We start from the raw sequence: 19,448 nt of genomic DNA on the forward strand, positions 1-19,448 counted from the left end.
GATACATGAGGAGCAGGAGTGACAGCGCTGCAGTTAGCCCCCAACACCCCTGGTCTGAGATGGGGGCTGCAGTGAGGGCCCCCCACTCCTTTCCCGGCCCCAGGGAGGAGGGGCAGGGAGGCTCCACCCCAGCACCAGCCCACCGTCTCCCCAGCTACACTGAGACGCTGCGGGAAAGCAGAGAAACTCCCGCCCCTCACCCCTCATTGGCGGACTCTTCCCTCGAGACCATCCAATCCCCAGCTAAAACCGTTCCCTTGGCAACCAGTAAACTCTCCGCGGCCTAGCGGGCGCGGGCGCTGGGAGAAGCCTGCCTGGAACCGACTGCTCTATTGACGCCCGCCAAACGGAGCCCCACCCCGACCTTCCCCCAGCATGAACGGCCGGGCTAGCTTGAGCGGCAAGCCCTACAGCGCGGGGGTGCGCCTCGCCAACTGGAACGAGGACACGTACTTAGAGGAGGTACCTGAGCCGCTGCCATTTCCTCGGATCCTCCCCGCTCCGGCGGGCTTTCCTTCTGTCCCCTCCCCCGCCCCCCCGTTCCGGCGGGCTGGGGGTGGCCCCGCCTTCCTTCTGCTCGCGCCCCCCCCCAGCATTTTGGGCAGCACCTTCTGCCGCCCCCTCCGCCCCACGCCATAAGCAGCAGCACCGCCTCCCCCCCCCCCACCTTGGGTTGGGCAGCACCAAGCTTAAGCAGGCTGGCATCCTACGGGGAGGGGGCAGCCTGCTTGTTAATCCGGGGGTGGGAAGGAGACGTGGTAGCAGCTGCCCAACTCCTTAATCCCTAGAGCAGGGGTTCCCAATGCGGTGCCCGCGAGCATCCGCCGAAATGCCGCCAACAAGCTGCGTCATCCAGAGGCGTCGCCGCCAAAATGCCGCCAATTTTCGGCGGCGACACTTCTGGATGTTGCTGCCTGTTGGCGGCATTTCGGCGGCAACACCTATTGACGTTGTCGGCAGAATTTTGGCAGATGCTCATCCGCTGCCACGGTCCTCCGTGGCTCATCGTCGGGCACCTGCCAGACGAAAAAGGTTGGGGACCACTGCCCTAGAGCCAGGGGCGGCTCTAGGAATCCCGCCGCCCCAAGCAGGGCGGCGCGCCATGGGGCGCGCTCTGGTGGTCGCCGGTCCTACGGCTCTGGGGGATCTCTTGCAGACGTCCCGTGGCTCCGGTGGACCTCCCGCAGGCATGACTGCGGAAGGTCCGCCGGAGCCGCCTGCTGCCCTGCCGGCAAAATGCCGCCCCAAGTGCGCGCTTGCCGCGCTGGGGTCTGGAGCCGGCCCTGCCTAGAACGTATGAGCGCTTGCTGCCCATGGCATCTGGGGCCATCGGGTTCATCCAAATCTGTGACTCAGGCTCTGGGAAGGGGCTAGCTCAGTGGTTCTCAAACTTAGGCCGCCACTTGTTCAGGGAAAGCTCCTGGCGGACCGGGCCGGTTTGTTTATCTGCCGCGTCTGCAGGTTCGGCCAATCACCGCTCTCACTGGCCCTGGTTCACTGCTCCACGCCAATGGGGGCTGCAGGAAGCGGCGTGGGCCGAGGGATGTACTGGCCCCCCCTTTCTGCAGCCCCCATCCAGTGTCCTCACAGAGGATTTCCAATTTGATCACCTTATGCATATGAACCTGTTACAACCTGTCGGGGGTTCTGCCACCGCTGATTGCTAGAGCCCACTCAATGAGAGCTCAGGCATCTTCGGCGGCCTTACTGGCGCACATCCCTATCCAGGACACCTGTAGAGCTGCAGCATGGTCCTCTGTCCACACATTTACCACTCATTATGCCATCATTCAGCAGGCCAGGGACAAAGCTGGATTCAGCAGAGCTGTGTTGCAATCTACACGTCTGTGAACTCCTACCCACCTCCAGGGCTACTGCTTTGGAGTCACCTAATATGGAATGAACATGAGCAAGCACTCGAAGAAGAAAAGACAGTTACCTATTTCATAACTGGTGTTCTTCGAGATGTGTTGCTCATGTCCATTCCATGACCCACCCTCCTTCCCCACTGTCGGAGTTTCCAGCAAGAAGGAACTGAGGGTCGGGGAAGCTGGCAGCGCCCCTTTACCGCACCATGAGAGTGTCACTCCAGGGAGCAAAGAGCTGATCCCTTATGGATATTGCTGATGGAAAAACTTCTGGAACTGGTGCATGTGGCGAGCACACACACCTAATATGGAATGGACATGAGCAACACATCTCGAAGAACACCAGTTACGGAAAAGGTAACTGTCTTATGTAAGCAATGCAGTATCTACACCAGTGGTTCTCAACCTATTTACACCTCTCGATGTGTTATATGGGCCACATCAACACAGTATATATACACTACTGTAGGGCCCGGAGGATGTCATATTGGCCACAGTTGTGTGATGTTTGGGCTGCAAGCGGGCTGCAGGTTGAGAACCTCTGGCCTACACTAACAACACGTTGACCTTACTACAGTGACATTGACTCTATGCTTCTCATGGAGGTGAAGTTATGAAGTCTGCGTAAATGGGCAGTTATGGCAATGTGAGCGAATTTTTTGTGTAGATACATAGGGCAGGTCTACACTACAGGGCTAAGTAGACCTACGTTATTCACGTAGCTGGAGTTGATGTACCTTAGGTCAACTTATAGCAGTGTCGACTTACCTTATGCTTCTCGTTCTGGTGGAGTACCAGAGTGGACGGGAGAGCAATTGGTGGTTGATTTAGTGGGTCTTCACTAGACCTGCTAAATTGACCTCTGGTGGATTGATCGCCACATGTCGATTCCCCCCCGGTAAGTGGAGACAAGCCGATAGATAGGTTGATGTAAGCTAGAGTACACTGTAGAGTAGATCACGCATTTGTGTAAATGGGGAGTAACTCCACTGAAGTTAATGGGTTTACCCTTAGTGTAAAACTAGTGTGAGATCAGACTCAGGTTCCTGGAATATTTGTGAGCCACCTGCCATAGGTACCTATTCATTGATTTCCGCCTAAATGGCGCCCTTTTAAAAAAATATTTAAATTGCATTTAAAGCCAAGATGAGTTTTAAAATGCTGGATACTATGTTTAATTTCTCACTTTTGTTTTTAAACAGGACCTCTTGAAAGATTTTTTGTATAAAAGAGAAAAAGGAGAACTTCTGATACAGAAATCAAAGAGACTTAAAAATAATCTTTTAAAGCAGGTAATGAGTTCTTAGCCTTTCATCAATTCCGCTTCACCGCTTATAAAATATTGCAGTGAATCATTAGCATCGGCATAGTGAGAATACTATGTTTTAGCATTCTATGATACATTACAATAATTTCAATAATTTTAAAACAAATTTAAACAGTCTATACCAATCTATGTATATTTTAACTTAGATGCAACTGTCAGTTTCGAAAGATGGATTTGTTCACTTTGGAGACACTGTGATGCTTTTGAGCCCTGAAAACAATAAATCACCTATGGAGAATTACCCTGCAGTGCCTGGCAATCTAACTTTGGCTGTTACTCCAGATGATATAACAGTACATATGTCTGAGTCATTGCAAGTCCCCTGTGGAGTGAGTGCAGTGAAAAGTGTGAACCCTGTTGGTCGAAATGCATTTCGTATCCTAAGGTTTGATGTCTTGCCTTCAATAGATTCAGTAGTAGTTAAACCCTTGTGTTAAGGTAGATCTTATTTTGTGAAATAGACAACGAACTTCCTTAAAAATGAAAATCAATGTGCAGAGCAACATTTTATTGATTTCAGACTAATGGTTTAATTTTTATTACACATTAGGCCCGATTCTGCTCTCGTGCCAGTGTGCATCCAGTATTTCCAATGAAATCAATGAGATTACAACGGTATAAATCTGTTGCAAAAGCAGAATCAGGCTCAACTAACAAATATTTTAAAGTTGAATAAACTCTACAGTTTATTATTGACATAGAGCAATATTTTTAGTTAACAAAGCATTTACAAACATAACTAATTACCCTGCATGGATGTTGAGTTATGAGAATTAGTTAAATCTTACATACTTCCTTCTTCTGTGCAAGGACACAAAAGAGCAAAGGGTGCCTCTTTGCCCTGACATTCTAAAAGTTGAGCAGTATCTCTGAATAGTTCTTGAGAATATTAGAAAAGATGGCATACTTAAATTGTAAACTGTTTGGGGTAGAAGCTTTCTTTTTGTTATATGTGTATATAGAGCCTACCGCTTCTGTGTAGATAGGAATGTTTTCATAAACTAAAAAGAAACTCCAAAAATATTTTTTTAATTTATTTAAACATTCCCTGCTGTGGGTTTAAAAGCCAAACGTTGTATCACTGTGCTAATGGAAGGGAACTAGATGCTGACATTGACTAGAGACAACTGGATCTGTAAACTCACCAAAATCTAAAAAAGTAAACAAAGAGCATAAATTATGTAAAGTTAAATTTATTCTTAAAATTATTAATTAAAATATAGATAAGGGAAAAGACGATGCAATTTTAATCTGATAGCCTAGTCATAACCACTGAAGTGGATGATGGGGACATGTTGCCCTGATTAAATATAGCTACAGGACTAAAGCATTTTCAGTTTCCTGTCTTTTTATGAGGTTGTACCAGTGCCCCTTTAACAAAATACATCAGTGTTGCAGAATAATACTTATGATCAAAGGAAATGAGTTAACATCACTATGGCAACTTGACTTTTGAATTTAAATTCTCAACTTTGACATTTCATTAGCAGACATTTATTTTTTGCATTGAAATGGGTGATAAATCGATATGAAAACGAAACAGGGTAAATTACAGGGAAACACTCCTTTTGCTTTTTGGCAGAGATTTTTCAGATACATGAATTAAACATATGGAATGGGATTTTCAATGGTGCCTAAGGGAATTAAGTGCTGAACTCCCTCTGAATTTCAATGATATTTGGACACCAAGCTCCTTTAAACTCCTTTGAAAATCCCAGCCTATGTGTTTAATGTATGCAGCTGAAAAATAGCATTGAGAGCCTAATTTTCCACTCTGAGGATTAAATATTTATATAGTAAATTATTTAAATTTCAACTCTTTCTATAATTATTTAAATTCCAACTCTTTCTGTAATGTATTTTCTAATAGCAACCTTAATAATAAGCAGCCACACCAGCCTCTTCTATAATTAGTAAGTCTGAACACACATAATATACACAAATCAATGCATATGGCATGTTTTCGTTTATATGGTTCTTTTCCTATGTTAACAGTGTTGAAGGAAATTCTATGGGTGAACCCATTAGATTTGGGCAGAATTTTGGTCTTGGGGCAACAGGCGGTTTTACCGATCAAATGGTAAGTCAACACAGGTGTAAACTAAAACTGAAGTACATATTGATACTGTAAATTAGGTTACTGTACATATTTTGCATGCTATTTTGGGGCAATAAAATATGCAATAGTTATTACTAAGCAAAGAATGAACCTGGAGCACTTCATGTGAAGAGAGGGGATAAGCTATATACTGTAGAGCACTCAATGTGTCATATTGTACATGGCCAGACATACCAGTTTTGCAGGACAGACCTAGGGTCACATTCTGATTTAGGTTAAATCCAGAGTAAATCCAGAACAACCGTACTGATGGTCAATTGAGTTAATCTGTGCTTGCACCAGTGTAATTGAGATAAGAATGTGGTCCCCTGTCCAGTAGTAGTGTGACTGTCATTTGGTCATATTCATAGCATATATGTTTAGCTATCAATATATTAAAATCTACAGTTAACATTTGCATAGAAGGTACCCTATAGCCAAATCACAATCCTCTATGAATAAACTATTTGGGGCTTAAAGAAATCCCCCTAAAAACAAATATTTACTTGCATTTCCTTATCATGGCTTGTCTCAAATGCAACACCTATTCAGAGAGCTTTACCAAATTTCTAGGAATCGGGAATACAGTACAGGACTATCAAACTTAGGTGATTTGAGTGAGAGAGATTTTTGAAAAAGATGGACATTTTAAATATCTCATGAAACACACCACAAAATGCAGGAAGGTTGATGTTTTAAACTCTGCCTTTAAATGAATTGAGAACAAGAGACTCTCCTGAAAATGGAAGAGGCTTGGCAAATCTGGAACCTGTGAATGGAAGTCTGTATTTTTTTTAAAGTAAGTAAAATGTTAGTGTCCCAGTCTGAGTCAGGCAGCAGGATTCTAGTAAATGTTAATATCGTGTCTGTTCAGAAGACAGGAAGAGTGCAGAATCAGAGGACAATATATAAAGCCACTATAGGTACCACTGATAGATTTTTTTGGCCTAGCAACCTTGCCTGTGTCTTTGTAATCACAGTGACCCTTTGGAATACAGATCTCATTTATATATCAGTGATTAACTTCTATATATCTCGCTCTTTTTGAAGTCACTTGTTCAATTTGAATGTAGCACATTATTCATAAGCTCATCAGTCATGTATCGTGTGTTATAGTTAAGAGTTTTGAATTCATGAGAATTGACTGACTGACTTTTCACAAAGAATCTGTTCCTAGTGTTGAAAAAACAGTTTCTTTTTTTTATAACTGCAGTATGTTTTGGGTCCAATCCAATGCTTATTTAAATTAGTGAGCATTGGATCATCGCTAACAGTAGAAGCACATATTTCAACAACAGAAATATAGTACTACTTATGAAGCATAAAGGTAACCCCATGTTTGTACAGGCATTTTTTGTATACCCTTTCATGTTGGTCTTACAATTCTTTGCTTGCACAGATATAAAACTCTTCTTCACCAATTTTTTTTTTATTCTGGAATAAAACAGACTCTATGCTCAAAAAAACCCCCAATCAATTTGGTAAACAATTATTAAAAATTAGTTGAGTGTTTTAAAATTATTTTATATAAATTTGTGTGACATTGCTTAATGCAAACAATTGTTCTTTTATCTGTAGTAACTTAGTAGTTTAATCATTTAAACTTACATTGCCATTCATGTATGTTTCCATTTACAGTTATATCTTGCAAGTGACCATAAATCATTTATGAGATTTGCTAAAAAATCATACCTTCAGCAAGTGTTTTTGACAGATGAGCTCTCCTATCTGACTTGCTGGCAAGCTACCTTTTTGGATCCACAGCTGCGTCTTGAATATGAAGGATTTCCAGTTCCTGTAAGAAATTATATAGAAAGTAAAACCCTAGTAAATGTTAAGAGTATTTAATTAATGCTTTCGATAAACCATTTAAAAAAAAGTTGCATTCATTTTATTCTTTACAGTATTCTGAAGGTTGTGGTGAAAAGCAAATTATCCATACATAACTGGGGGAAACGGGGGAAACAGTCTGCAAATGATAGCTAATGGTTAGAGCAGGGGGCTAGAATTCAGCATTCTTGGGTTCCAATGCTAACTTTGGGGTTGACTTGCTGTGTAATTAGGATAAATATTTTGGCCAAAATTTTAAAAAGTGGCCATTGATTTTGGGTGCCTCAGGTTCTAGAGTTGAATTTGTAACCCCCCCAGTCTGACTTTCAGAAGCACCGAGTATCTGCAATTCCACTTCTAATAATAGGAGCTGTGGTTGCTCTTTACTTCTGAAAATAAGGCCCACAGGGCTCCAAAAAATGGAGGTACCCAAAATCAGTGGCCACTTTTGAAAATGTGGCGGCTAACCTCAGTGTGTATATGTAACATGGATGTAATACCTACCTCACAGAGGTGCTGGAAGTTTAATTAATGCGTCTAAAATGCTTAGAGATCCCTCAGTTAAGACCTCTATAGTTCAAGGTAAAAGTGAAGTAATGGTATTATATTATAAATATAACTGTTCCTCCACTGCCAGCCACTACTTCTGTTGTAATATATTTCTATGAAGCTTCTGACTCTCAAAACCTGGTTAAAATTATGTAATGGATTAAGACAATATTCTCTTTTTATGGCAGTTCTAAAAATATTTTTAAACAGGTTAATTTAAGATCAATCCTGTTGTACTGTAAAAATAAATTAAAAGTGTGCTTTGCAAAAATGTAACAATACAGTAAAAATTTGTTTTTAAAAATGCAGAGGCCCCAATTCTAGACTGTTCCACAATAAAATGTGCTGGGGCAACCAGAAGGATCTCTCCACCAGGAAACACCAAGTGAAACTGTTATTCCTCTGCTGATATAGGACTATTCCCTGGCTTTACACTGCTCTTTTTTACAGGGCCCAGCACTGGGACATGCCCATGAAGGGAAGAAGTGTATTGGAGGAGAGAGCTTTGAGCAGGGGCTTGGACTAGATGACCTCCTGAGGTCTCTTCCAACCCTAATCTTCTATGATTCTATGAGTGGGAGTGGCCACAATGCTATACATTCAGCTACTGTGGGCTACTGGATGGTCCCTTGGGGATCGCTGCAGTTAAGCTGTAAAACCAGCTTATTTACACTGTGGGCTGGATGAGCCCATGACAGTCCAGTATCAATGAGGTACAAAGTGGCCCAGAATCAGAGCTTGTGTTTTTAACATGTTATATTCACTAACTCAAAACATTTCACTTGCACGGCAAAAAGACTATTTAACAACAGTCTATAAAATATCTGTGAAAAAGATTCTCTTGTTTATTCTTTCTCTAGGCAAACACTAAAGTCCTTATCACTCATTGCCATACAAATCGGGGTTTAGCAGTTCCTAGGAACTATTGGATAAGGTAAGTGTAATTTATGACAATATAAATATCAGGGATGTTTTTCATTAATCATGATATAATGATGTACAAGTTCAGTATATCAAAAATATAAGCAATGAGACAAGTGCTCTAATCACACATGTAGTGGGAAAACAAAAAGAGTGCAGAACATATTCACTCACTCCCAATTTATTGTCAGGCTGTAATTTAGTTCTACCCTGGTTCTGCAATCAATCAGTTCAACCTTTTTCCACATTTTCCCCTCAGATTTCCAGACTTCTCTCTTTCTTGGATGGTTCAGTTCCCCCTTTGAATATTCTGACCAATTGTAGTCCTTTATTTGTAGAGAAAGTTGGGTATGAGGAAGTGTCATAGATCAAAAATATATATTTTAAAACAATGCAGGAAATTGCATGCAGGATACATGGGACTCTCACAAAAACCAAGTTAATATATTGATGTGAATGTAACTTCTGCATTGAATTAGTATTTTGACTCTACATTGTTAATGAGTATAACAATTCTCTCTCATTTAATTCCAAACAAAGTTCAGCTCAGAATCCGTATCAGACCATCATGGAGGCCTTTGAGGCAGAAAGTTTGCTGGGGTGAGGCTGAAATGGTGAAAGCCAGGGAGCCTGTAGTAACCCAGCACAGCCCCCAAAATCAGTAGAGTTGGCTGGGGAACTGGATGTTTTCAGTGCAGCCCTATATCAATGGGGCACCTGTAGCACCCCAACTAAAAAGAGCTGCCATTCACCAGTGGAAATTCTGAAGGAAGGCAGGCAGCAGCAGCAACACTTGCTCTTCCTCAGGATGAATGAATACTCCCCTGGAGTGCTTTGGGATTTAGCTGGGTGAATCTGGACCATTGCTAACTTTTCCTTTTGGCTTTTGATTTCTAAAATTATAATTGACAAATAACGTTTTTTAAAATGCATGAATAATATAGCTTAATAAACCAAAAGCTATTTGCAAATTGGTTAGAGGAGTAATTTACAGTTTATATTGACTCACCGTTAACTTCTGAGACAGAGAGAGTGGAGTGTATAGTCATTATATCTAGCCGTGCTACTATTTTCTCTTGACAGGTCATACTTTGGAAAGGAATATGAAGTCATCTGTCACACCTATCTGGATTCCCATAAAGCTGAAGAAGATAAGAATTACTGGATAATAGTAACTGCGAATCCCAGTGATGATGGAAATACTATGTTTGACAGACCTAAGCCTCCCTCAGAGGAGACCAGAGAGAGAGAGAAGAATGAACTTTATGCAGGAACATAGAATGTAATAGTCCAAGGTCAAAAACTTTCATTTTATTTATGCTTTTACAAAATGAAAATTCTAATTTTGATGATGATAATTAGAGCTTTGAGTGCACTTCACACTTTCTCTATTCACATTTTATTTTTAATCCTAGATTCATTTATTTTATAAGTAGTTATGAAAATCTGCCATTAATTACACTGGGAAACCTCATTGAAGTCAGTGGAGTTTCACTTAAATGTAACTGAGGACAGAATTTGGTCAATAAAATTGGTGATCCATGTACAAGCTCAGCTCTAGGAGTTTTCTTAACCAAGCAAGGCTTGATTTTCCCATTTTGACATTCACTGATGGTAACAAATGTGTCAGAAATTAGTAACACTAATGGATATTCCTCAACAGTCCTAAGAACTTATTTAACTACTACTTTCAAAATAAGGATAATGGATATATGGTAGTTTCCAAAACATTAAAAGCCAAAGGCATGCCAGCTTATCATTGGAATCTTCGGCACTCAAAGACCAACTCAGAGAACCTTATGTCAATTGAACTCACTTTTTCCTCTGGCTAGCACAGCATTGCCAAGTGTTCAAAAATCATAAATCAGGCCTCAAAATCATAAGATTGGCTTACAGATTGTGACTTTTAAAAAAAAATAGTAATTTGGGGATTCTTTACATTTGCCTTTTGGATTTTGAGTCTTTAGGAATCATGTTTTCAAGCTTTTCTCCAGAATTACAAGGCTGGGATGGAAGAGCAGCAGCACTCTGACAGGCTATTGGTGTACAACAAGGGAAGGAAATTTTTGGCCAAAGGTACCAAGACAAATCTCTATTCTTATAAAAATGGCGAGGAATCTTTAATGTCCAAGCAATTCAGACAAGACCTTGGTTTTTAAAGTTTTACTGAAACAAGTTTCAAGGAACTCTGCAAGGGCTGATTTGACCCTGTCATGATTCCGAGCCGTATTTCTAGAGTTTGTCTGATTCAAACCCAGTGCCTAGGACTTCTGAACCACTGCCTGCATCCAATATAAATTATCAAATTCTTCTTCCTGGAGAACAAGAAATAAAGACAAAAAATTATGAAACTAAGAAAAACTGATCATCCATTTGCTTGCTGCAAAGCTGAAAAACTACTGATCTTTGTGTACAAATCTATTGGTCTACAGTACCCAGTGAGTTTCTCTGTTATATACAGTAGTTAATTCCAGTCCTTGGAGGTACAGTGATAACTTTAAAAAGAAAGTAAACAAAAATAAGCACTGACTGAATGGGTTGTCTTCTGTGTAACTTTTTTGGATGTTCTCTTGCTGCCACAATAAGCCAAATATATTGTTCATAGAATTGTCCTTTTCCCTTTTCCCATGACCATGCCAAATGGCAGATGGTAAACAAACAGATCTGGCTGCTCTGGTGGTTTAGTGATCACAATGTGCATGGTTAATGGGCCTCTAAATTCTCCTGCCTCCTTAATCAATCTACAGTTGTTGCTTGCAGTGCTTACAAATGCTAAAAATAAAAGCATCTTACTGTTTGCAATTATAATCCAAAACCATAACCCATTTTAACATAATATATTGTTAGACAAAGAAAAACAAGTGCTTTATTACAGGGAAAAATTTGAATTTCACAAAGCATAAACCAGTCGCATACATTTTCTGCTTTGGCTATAACTCTAACAGGTGAATCCACTACAATCTAACTCAGTATTTTTATAATGTAATGGTGTCATGGTATGTTATAGTATAAACAATTAATCTCTTTTTAAAAATCTTATTTTCTTTTTAAAATTGAGTTTCTCTAAGATTTTTAGTATAATCATACAGTTCTCAACACTGGTCACAAGATGGCAACCTTTTTTTAAAAAAAACCAAACAGTCCATTTGCACTGCTTTAAACATTTTAATCCAAATCATCCCTGATATATAACTCCACAAAACTTAATCAAGTTACAACAGGCTTGAATTAAGGCCATTTGGTGTTTCCAGAGTGTTGTGTCCTGTTTTTAGAACATGAAATTTAATTTTTAGGAAGCAAATCTAGGCATAAGGACACTTGAAACCACTTATATGAAATCAGTTTCTGAAAGACAGCTAACAGGAATGGAAAACAATTAAGAACTAAGACAAGTTTATAGGAAAGAGTATCTTTAGAACCTGTTTCCTTTATTTTCTAAACATAGAAGCAAGTACTCCTAACTGCAATATGTAATAGACAGCATAAACTATTTTATGGCCACTGTACTACCTACTCAGTATACAGCAATCTTAGTTCTAGAGAAATATTTAGAGATTTTTAATAATCTGCAGATTTTTCCAATAAAACTCTATAATCCTACTTATATTAGGTAATTTTTATAGCTGTTACACTGGGAAAACTCAGTGTTCAATAACACACATACACTTGTATTTTGACCGCTGTGGTGGTGAATATATTGGGCTTTAATTTAAAATGTTATATGGTTCAATATCGACTCAAAATCTGAACACGCGTGATGTAGACTTTGCATGATGGTGGGCTTGTTTCTTCATGCACACTTGGCATATATAGTTAACATTCTGGCTTCTTTTTGTGCAGAGGGAGGGAAGGAGAGTTACCTGCTGACCCCATGCTGCAAAAAACTCGCTGGTTAGATTCTTTCTTCCAAGGAGAAGGTTATTTATTTAATTCTGAGGGTTGTCTTTTGTTTTTTAACTGCACCCAGGGCCAATCAGAGGGGGGGCCAGGAGGGTCATTTGGCCTGGGCCTCAAGCTCAAAGGGAGCCTCAAATTTAGACACTTATTAATTTTTTGGCATTTGATAAGTTTCACAACTTGTTTTTATGTGCATCCCTATTGGACCAAAATGTGACACACACTCTCAGCCTAGAGCTGCAAATTTAAGCAAATAAGCGATGTGATTTGGTTTTTGGTTGACAGATATAGATTTTGTCATATTAAAGAGTTTAAAATGTTCATAAATATTAATAAAAATATATCGGTTCTGATGGCGCAAGATTAGACCATGATGAACGTGTCCTCTCAGATCAGGTGATTATATAAACAAACCACTACTAGTGGCTGGTATTGGATCAGCTGTGTGTTGAAAGATTGAGAATAGTTACATTTTAGTGTCTTTATAGTTTTATGTCTAGTTGACTAAGGAATTATTTATGTATGCTAATTCCTCATTATTATCTTCATATGGTAGCTAAAAAAGGTGACTGGTTGATTGGTTGAGCCCTAGCTTGGCCATCATCATATGCTTTTGTAGTCTATAGGCCCAGATTCAAGGTGAAAATTTGTGAGGACAATCTTGTACAGGGAGTTTTGTGAGGACACGCATTTGAAATTTGTGGACATTATCCCTCTGTATCCGTGTCTGTGTTTACTATATATATATATATATATATATATATATATATATATATATATATATATATATATATATATATATATATATATATATATATATATATATATATATCATCCCTTTGTCTTCAGCTCAGCCTGTTATATTATACCTTGCGTGCTTGAGTTTTGATTCAGTGATAAGGATAATAACCTGTCTGACTGTTTCATTTTGTGTTCTTAATTAGTATTCCTTTGTTTTAAGTCTTTTCAGCATTTATGTACCATTTAGCATTTGTGTATGTTTACAGTAGAAGATTTCAAGTGTTTCAAGTGTGGATAGGCTACGTATTTCATTTAGAACATTTCAGGTGTAAATAGATGAGAGAGATCACTCTGAAGAGGAGATTTGAAAGTGATGCAAGCAAGAAATGGCAAAAACAATGGAGTGAAGCAGCAGCTAATAAAGCCAATAACTTCATTTCTCAAACCACTGGAAAACACATCTTACCCAACAAACAATGCTACAGATAATGAAAACTCCGCAACTGCAACAGGTGATATTTCAATGTCAATACCTGAACAGTAGTCAAGAAGATGTGCCAACAGTAACAGATGCAGCAGAAGATCCTTTGTACAGTCAAGAAACTCAACAGCAACAGGAAGATGTAGATCTTACGCAGCAAGAGCAATTCATAAGTACTACAGGTTTGACTGCGACTGACATTGCATTTGGGCAGCATTGCTCTGGTCAATAATTCCAATCTTTTCTTCAAATTAGTTGTTTTGAAATTCCAAGTAACATTCCATGAGATGCTGATGATCATGCTTTCCCTACTCGTCTGACCTTTACAAGAGACTGGTTATGCTGGAGTATGTAAAAACGATCTCTGTACTGTGCACCATGCTTCATTTTGAACAAAAGTGCTGCAAATGCATCAGTTCTCTCTGATCAATCAGGATGGAGCATCAACAGAGGTTGGAGGAAATTGAACGACCGAATACCATCACATGAGAGTACAACATCACACAAAGAAAACTGTTGCATGGAAATCAGCCAGTAGGGCAGCATCAGCTGAAAATTCAGTTGAGAATTTACTCTTGACTGAACTCTCAACAGAAACTAATAACTGGAAAAAACTTCGAGTGCATCCTGAATGTCATCCTTTTTCTTTCTGAGCGGGGATTGGCTTTCTTTGGTTCCAGTCCACGTATTGGTGATCATGCAAATGGAAAGTTTCTAGGCATAGTTGAGCTCCTCAGCAAATATGACACACTTTTATCAGAGCATGTTAAATGTGTTCGAGAATCGCAAGAGAGTCAAAAGCGCATGCAAGTCCATTATCTCTCCACACACATACAAAACGAGTTTATTGAGCTATGAGGGTCATTCGTACAAACAACAATTCTTGATGAGATTCAAAATGCCAAGTATTTTTCAATCATTGTTGATGCCACTCCAGATTGTTCTCACAAGGAACAGACTATTATGGTTATTTGATATGTTAAGATTGTAGACAGCTCAAAATTTTCAATTGAGGAAAGGTTTATTTTGTTCGATAACTTCATGAGAAAAACTGGAAGAGAAATTGCTGCTCGAGTACTAGCAATTCTAGAAGGTTTTAAGTTAGATTTTCAAGTCTGCATTGTTCAAGCCTATAACAGTGGATCTTATATGGCTGGGAAATACAAAGGTGTACAAGCAGTTCTGCTTGAGCATAATTCAAGCTATTTTTTCCAGCTGTGGAAACCACACACTAAACCTTGTAGGTGTTGACGGTGCTGAATCATGCAAGGACACAATTACTTACTTTGGAGCTGTTCAGCAAATGTACAATCTCTTCACTAGCAGTCCAAAACCGTGGGAAATTCTGAAGCAATATCTTCCTGTTTCACTGCATGGGATGTCCAAAACTAGATGGTCTGCATGAATTGATGGTGTTCAACCAGTTGCACAGCATTTGAATTCAGTGAGACAGGCTTTAAATGAGCTTGAATCTCTCAATCTCACTGCACATGTCCAAATTTGAATGCATTCTGATGTCATCTTTGTGGATGAAGCTACCTACTCTGATCCACCAAACTAATCTAGTAATTGAAGCACTCAATGCTACACTTGATGTTGAGAGGGATAACATTGAAAGACTTATCAATGACATTCAGCAGATTCGTGAACAATGGGATGCAATCCTGACTGAGTCCAAATTAGTAGCACAGAATATTGGCATTTTATCTGAGTTCTCCACTAATCGCAACTTACCTACTGAATCTGATGCTGAGCAGCAGTGTAGGGTCAATGTCTTCCTTGTCATCATTGACTCTATTCAATCAGTTCTTACACGTCGATTTGAATCACTATGATTAATTTGTACTCGTCTGAAGTTTCTTGGGGAATTCAGCAGACTGAGTAATGAAGAGCTACTTTCTGCAGCTGAACAATTTCAGCAACAGTACAACAAAGAAATCTCAAAAGATCTCAGTGACGAGATCATCTTCCTCAAACGAATATATTCCACAAACTTTAAATTGGATTGCAAGCCAAAAGAATTGCTTCAAGAAATACGTGAACTTTGACTCCCTGGGATATTTCCTAATATCACAAATGCAGTGCATATTTTTGTCAGTTTGCCCACATCAGTGGCTTCAGGTGAACGCATCTTCAACATGTTGAAGCAGGTAAAGAACTATCACCATTCAACTATGGGACAAGAGCATTTGAATGGGCTCGCCATGCTTAATATCAACTGTGACATTGCATGAAAGCTAGATTTTTCCTCAATAATTAGTGCATTTGCACAGAAAAAGCATTTGTTAATTTGAATATGAATATTTTTTTATTTATGTCTCACTCTTTTTTTGGTGGCTTATTTGTCTCATCATTTTTTATTTTTATTATGGCTAGGGGCCTCAAAAGCTGGAAGTGGCCCAGGCCTCTCTGGACCTCTGAGAGGGCCTGACTGCACCCATTGCTTTAGAATCTTGACACAGAGCCACCCACACCAAACAGACAGAGCAGGCCTCTGGCTAGGATGGCAAAAATATAATCCACCAGGCCTTTTCTCCCCATTCTAGGCAGCCCTGTTACCATCTCCATCCCTTTCCTCTCACATCAGGGGGTAATTTCCTTTATAACTGTAGCAAAATGATTCAAGAGGTTTTTGCCTCCCACTCTCAGATTAAGGTGGGGTACTTCTGGAAGCATGAGTCATGGCTGATAGGGTCTCTAAGTGGCTTAGACCAGTTATTGGGTCCAACAGTATTGGCACCTCATGGTTCCAGCAGTAGCCGAGCTGAATAATAGAGACGGGGGAACAAAATTATTCCAATTCAGTTTTTCTGCACTATATTAAGGAATTGAATCCTATGCCATAACTGGAGGTGGGAAAGCTTGATGGTTGGTGATGGCTAGGGCTAAAGCAAAAGCTGCAAGAGTGTGGCCTTAATACATCAGAGGAAGGGAGAATGTCACTTTCTTATCGGACAAAACTCCCACATTGGGGCTGGAGGGGGAGGATAGCCCACACGCTATATCTGTTGTATATTTTCAACAAATAAAACATAGTTTTTCATGTTTTAAATTTTTTGGATAGCAGTACTTTTGAGCTGGTTGAGACCTGCAACCTTCAGATTTATGTCCAACAACCCATCCAATATTCGGCAACATATTTATTCACTGGCTGATTGGATAATGAAGATGGAGCAGAGTAGGGCACACATATTCCAGGTCATCTGTAGTAGCAGAATGCCTATGGGCTGGCCTGGCTGGGTACACCACTTCCATTAAAAACAAGCCGAACATTGATTTGAACTGTCCAGCCATTGAATGGGATTGTCCATATTAGAACAAGCAGCTCCCTCTTTTTATCGGTCCAATCCATCATAAGAAACCCCCACCTCCTCAGTCACTATCCATAACCAAATAAATGCTTGACCAAAAAGACATCCCCTTTTACCACAAGTAAACATAGGCTCTGGCAGACTGCCAAAGATAGTGAGTTTCCACAGCTAGAGATCCTCCACCAAAAATGTCTTTCAGATTTCTTTTCCATGAACACTCATAATGAATGATTTTTATGTCTGTGGAAAGAAGTCTGGCACAAATATAAACTCATGCTGAAAATGTTCACGCCACCATCTTGAAATCTCTCTGACCCTTTCCCAATTTTCAGTCATCCAGTGAGTGAGGGGAACCATCACCATGTGACTTGCGTAGCCAATCACACACCACGAATAGTGAATAGTCAAAGACAATGAAGCAAACAGTTCCTGAGCAACTCACAACTATATTGACGTAAGGTTTTTGAATGACAAATCAATCAATAAAAAGAAATCTGTCTGCAGATAATTCACAAATTGAAATAAAGGCTAAATTAATCAGATAAGTAATTTGCTATGAATAGTTTGCAACTATAACCTTGAGGTAGATGTGAGGCCAATGCAGTTCGGGGCAGAGGAGTGATACGATTCACTAAGTCAACAGATCACCAGTCTCTGCCAGTTAGGAAGACACTGTGGCCTAGTGGATAAAGCACTGGAATGGGGCTCAAGATCTTGGTTCTGTTCCAGACTTGACCACTGACCTGCTAGGTAACCTTGGACAAGTCACTTCACCTATATGCCTCAGTTTTCCCACCTGTAAAATGGAGACAGTGATGCTTACCTCCTTTGCAAAGTGGTTTGAGAGCTACTGATGAAAAGCACTGTAGATGTTGTTGTTGTTATGAAAGCTTTCAAGCTCTGCAGCAGCAAAGAAAGGCCTTAACCTCCTAGCTAACTGCAGGGGTACAAGCTACCAGAGCAAGCTGGAAATCCAAACAAGGCTTTTTCTGTTTCCATCTGTTTTTTCACTTTTTGTCTTTCTGTTCTCTCCCTTTGCCTTCCTAACCCACATCTCTCTTCACATCATGTCTCCTCCACCCTGCCTCCTGGCCCAAACGTTATATGTTTTCAGTGATTACAAAGTGTTCTTAGTGCATTTACCACTAGTCCCTGGGTCCCTAACTCAATCCAACAAGGCTCTCTAGAGGCTACCTTTCCTTGGAGTGATGGACATGAGTTATTGGTTCTGGCCAGGCTAGTGGCTCAGAGGAGGAGACTAACTGAAGGATCAGTAACTGGGGTAGAGAAATTTTAAAATAGTGTCACCCTATGAATCTTCCACACAATAGTGGTGGGAAAATATCCAAGGACCGTACTGGAAAATTTGGTAGGGTTCACCTTCTGTCCCCTTACCTGCCTTGCCAGCAGAGCACTGGGAGCAGCTTGCAGCAGCCATCTACCGCCTCCTCTTCATTGTGCCATGCTGGCTTGGATCCAGCTTTGAGACCAAAGAGCAGAAGCTTGCTTCTGCCACCATCTCCTAGCAGGAGGAGGAGAAACTGGAATACCTGTTGCCCTGTTGGAAGTGTGATATTCCAGCATGGCCGTGAGGAGTCATAGTAAGAATGCTAAATACATGATATCCAAGATACATGACAGCTGAACATTATTTGCAGTAGAACCTCAGAGTTATGAACACCTCGGGAATGGAGGTTGTTCATAACTCTGAACAAAGCATTATGGTCATTCTTTCAAAAGTTTACAACTGAACATTGACTTAATACAGCTCTGAAACTTTACTGCAGAAGAAAAATGATGTTTTAATTTAATTTAAACAAAACAAGCACAGAAACAGTTTCCTTGCCTTGCCAAGTCTTTTGTTAAAACCTTCCCTTTGTTTTTTTAGTAGTTTACATAACACCGTACTGTACAGTATTCGCTTTTTTGTTTTTCTTTTTTTCGTCTCTGCTGCCTGATTGCGTACTTCTGGTTCCAAATGAGGTGTGTGGTTCACTGGTCAGCTCACGACTCTGATGTTTGTAACTCTGAGGTTCTACAGCAACTAGGAAATGTACATGTCAATAGTGCATTTGAGTTACTGTGCTTTTTCCTTATGGGTAGCACACAAGACCATCTCCTTCCTCTGTGAACAAGAACAGAGTTCTCAGTATTAGAAAACATCTGTCAACAATTCTTCACAACTCTTCTCTCTAAGTTTCTAAATTTTGTTGCCAACAGAGGGCTCATAAAAGTAAGTACCAGGTAATAGGCATGAACACGAAAAGAGTCTGACACAACCATCACTGGGATTTGCTGATGAAGGATAATTTATGCACAGGCATCTCTGCTATTTGTTTACATATGCATCTTAGAATGCCTGGTCTCTGACATCTGTTAAGCACTGCTGCACAGGGTATATCAAAGCAAAGCTCAGCAGACCATC

At 40.2% G+C, this 19,448-nt stretch overlaps 1 protein-coding gene across 1 annotated transcript; it reads left to right on the forward strand.

The window, feature by feature from the left end:
• Positions 1–204: 204 nt before the first annotated feature.
• On the forward strand, positions 205–10,139 carry CFAP161 (cilia and flagella associated protein 161). Its single transcript, XM_039492972.1, has 7 exons — positions 205–462; positions 3,071–3,160; positions 3,342–3,580; positions 5,191–5,275; positions 6,932–7,090; positions 8,533–8,606; positions 9,677–10,139. The coding sequence occupies exons 1-7, from the start codon at positions 376–378 to the stop codon at positions 9,870–9,872; spliced, it is 930 nt and encodes a 309-aa protein (XP_039348906.1). The 5' UTR covers positions 205–375; the 3' UTR covers positions 9,873–10,139.
• Positions 10,140–19,448: the final 9,309 nt, after the last annotated feature.

The sequence above is a fragment of the Mauremys reevesii genome, linkage group 10, assembly GCF_016161935.1.
Source record: "Mauremys reevesii isolate NIE-2019 linkage group 10, ASM1616193v1, whole genome shotgun sequence".
In the NCBI taxonomy this organism is placed as follows: Eukaryota; Metazoa; Chordata; order Testudines; family Geoemydidae; genus Mauremys; species Mauremys reevesii.